The sequence below is a fragment of the Plectropomus leopardus genome, chromosome 12 (assembly GCF_008729295.1).
Source record: "Plectropomus leopardus isolate mb chromosome 12, YSFRI_Pleo_2.0, whole genome shotgun sequence".
Taxonomy (NCBI): Eukaryota; Metazoa; Chordata; class Actinopteri; order Perciformes; family Serranidae; genus Plectropomus; species Plectropomus leopardus.
In genome coordinates, this window is record NC_056474.1 from 21014269 (window position 1) to 21017385 (window position 3117).

General features: G+C 39.5%; 1 protein-coding gene across 1 annotated transcript; it reads right to left on the reverse strand.

Annotated features, from left to right (window-relative positions):
• On the reverse strand, nt 1-3117 carry LOC121951821 (regulator of G-protein signaling 21-like). Its single transcript, XM_042498304.1, has 5 exons — nt 2882-3117; nt 2023-2091; nt 1853-1914; nt 1596-1762; nt 1-608 (listed from the first exon to the last, which is right to left on the reverse strand). The coding sequence occupies exons 1-5, from the start codon at nt 2989-2991 to the stop codon at nt 336-338; spliced, it is 681 nt and encodes a 226-aa protein (XP_042354238.1). The 5' UTR covers nt 2992-3117; the 3' UTR covers nt 1-335.

The following is a 3117-nucleotide window of genomic DNA, read 5'->3' on the forward strand; positions in this document are numbered from 1 at the left end:
TTGTGTGTATTTCATTTGTATAAAACCATAAATATATCAAGGTTTTTATTTAAGACATTATCTGTGCAGCCAGGAACACCATGGGGTTAATAACCACAATTTAACCTTCAGTGATACCCTGTGCTCACTTTGCATCAGATGGCACCGCCTGCAGTGTATATGTCTATTCCTCTGGCACAGCTTTCAGTCTTGTCAGACATTGTGTGGTTGCCGTGGCATTGCTAAGCTGAGAAGTGTCTGTCAACAACAGTATCTGTCAACAACAGATCCTGAACATGTGTCTTTGCACACACTTTATACCACCAACATCACTGATGTCAGCTCTTGTGCAACAGCTAGCGCTCACACTGCAAACTGATTGGTTTTGAATCATGCTGCATTAGATCTCCAGTGCTCCTTATCTTCAAGGCCGTTCTTTGCTTCCGGAGGCCTCTCTGCTTAGAAACTGCTTCAGACAGGACTTTGTATTGCTCTGACTGAATGAAGCGTGGGAAGGAGCCGTTCTCCATCAGGCTGTAGATTTTCTTTTGTGCTACAACAAAACATGATGGAGCTGGTTGCTGGAGACTCTGGCTGATGATCTCTCTTGTGTAGAAATCTAAGTTTACCTGCAAAGACATGTAAAGGAAAACAAAGCTGGAATTACTGAACATTCTGTTGAAATGTAGACCTTTTGTATGCAGCATGTAGGCCTACATATGTGCAGCCACCTGCATCATTACCACATTCAGAAAGTAACTATATAAAATGCTGGTTGCTGTGGTTGATGTACAGTACATTTTATTTATTAAATGACAGTAATTTTTCCTCTGACCTGTAGTGCTATTTTCATTCTAGTCTGTTTGGAGTGAGTTCCAGAGTGTTAGAGATATCGGCTGTAGAGATGTCTGCCTTGTCTCCAATATAATGGAACAAGATGGTACTTGGCTTGTGGTGCTAAAAGCACCCGATATTTTTTTTTTTTAAATAATTCAATTCAATTCTCAGCAGCAATGCTTCCCTCCAGAATTCATGACCTGGGTACTCAAGATAATCCACAGGCCTTGTTGTGAGCAGTTTCATGTAGGAACTATTTTCTTTCTACCGAAATATACCTGCCAGCTGTATCACCACACAGAAGGAAGCATGTATCTATTAATGGACAAGAGGTTCATGCTTGTATCCACAGATGTATAAAGAGAACTAAACACACTATTGGAGGCGAGGCTCCAGGGTCTAGCTTTTGACAGCGTGAGATGTAAACATTAATGTCGTCCTCCTCGCCTGAGCTGTAGCATTAGCTAGCTCAGTGGCGCTAGGTAAGCTAGCTGTAGATGCATGCTTTCTTCCCCACAGTTAGCAGGTGTAGTTCGGCAGAAACAAAATACTACATAAAACTGTTAACAACAGTTATTTTTTTGCGAGTGCCATCCAGTTCCATTATATTGGAGAGAAGGCAGACATTTCTACAGCCAATATCTTCAACACTCGGCACCAAAACAATCTATATCGATGAAGAAATTACAGGTATGAGTAATGTATATTTTTAGGTTTGAGTATATTTGGCAGGAAAAACACCTCTCCTCGATGGGTCACAATAAAGAGTTTGTTCTTGCCTGTTTTGGAGACTCAGCCCTGATGAACTCTTCATAAATACTTGCTGCTCTCCTTGTAAGCTCCTCTTCACTGTCAGAGGTTTTGAACTCTTGACAGGCGAGCCAGAAGTCCAGATTTTCCTCACAGAACTCTGATTTCAGAAAGTCCCGAAAAGCTATTTGTCCACCTTTTACACAAGAGAGCATAACTGCATTATAAAGAAAACAGAAACCAACCATGATATTAGTTTTGTGGCTTGAAAGCGGATGAAAATTACATTTCTGAGAAAGCAGCGTCTCAAGAGATTCTCCCAGTAGGCTTGTTTCATTTGTTTCCTGTCTGCAGACGGAGAGAAAAAAAAAAAGCTTTTTGTGATTTGTTCACATTTTAAAGAAAACATTAGACAGCACAATAATAATATGCATTATGATTAAATTAAAAGAATACCTGTTAATTTTCCTCCAAGGCAATGGACTCTGGATGAAGTTATGTATTCTGGATTTCCATGCGTTATGTCTGCAAGAAAGCATGATAGTAGGAATACTTCACTGCCCAAATGTCTATTTGTATATCACTTACTCACCCATACGTTACATTGAATTGAGGATTACAGTAAATGGGGTTTGTGTTTAACAACAACAAAATTATGTAAAAACATCCATTGACAAAATCTCACACAAATCATACAGTAAAATCTAAGTCTCATTGATCCAGTCCTATGCTCAGTACTTCCCAAACAGTCACTCCTTTCGACGGGGAACTGAACTAAAAGTGAAACTTATCAATGCTCTCTTCAAAGCAAGACTCCATCGACAAAAAACATAATTTTACCTCATTGGAGCTGCTGGTCAACCGCTGCCTAAATAAGATTGTTTGTGTTATTGTATGACTTAGTTTTATTTAAGTGTTATATTGGATTCACCGAAGTCACAAAATAACACACACACACACACACACACACAAAAACTGATCGAGGCAGTGGCAGATGAACAGCTCCAGTGTTAACTGAGGTAAAATTGTTGTTTTTGTTAGTGGAGTCTGAAGAGTTTTGATATAATTTTGCTGTTGTTAAATGCAGAATCTTATGACTTTGATTCATCAAGATTTTATTTTCCATTTTTGGAATTGTTCACTGTAGAGGCATGCGAGAAAAACAAGGATTTATTCACAAATTCAATGTAACACGGGGTGAGTAACTGATATAAAAATGGACATTGTGGGAGATGAGGTATTCCTTTAAGAAAGTCATACTGTCAAACAAAGAGCCTCCCTAATAGGCCTCAGTGCAAATCAGACATAAACTTACCTTCTTTTTGTGTCCTCGAGGTCCAAAGATGTCTTGGAAAGCCCATTCATGGTCGAATTTGAATTACTTCCTCTGCGAACCATACTTTGAAGGGAGCTCACAGAAGGCATGATGTTACTGAATCCACAGAATTTTCGTCAAATTTTAGTCAGATTTCCAACCTCACAGCATCACCTCTGGATCCTGACTGCCTATTCTCACCAGTGAGGGCCAAATCCAGAGTGGAATCCGACTGT

Excerpts from the sequence above, each read along its gene's own strand:
- LOC121951821 (XM_042498304.1), bottom strand. The coding sequence starts at position 2,991 with ATGCCTTCTGTGAGCTCCCTTCAAAGTATGGTTCGCAGAGGAAGTAAT. Across the intron at positions 2,092-2,881 it reads CTCGAGGACACAAAAAGAAG|ACATAACGCATGGAAATCCA; the intron begins GTAAGTTTATGT and ends GCTTTCTTGCAG. Across the intron at positions 1,763-1,852 it reads GACGCTGCTTTCTCAGAAAT|GTGGACAAATAGCTTTTCGG; the intron begins GTAATTTTCATC and ends CTTGTGTAAAAG.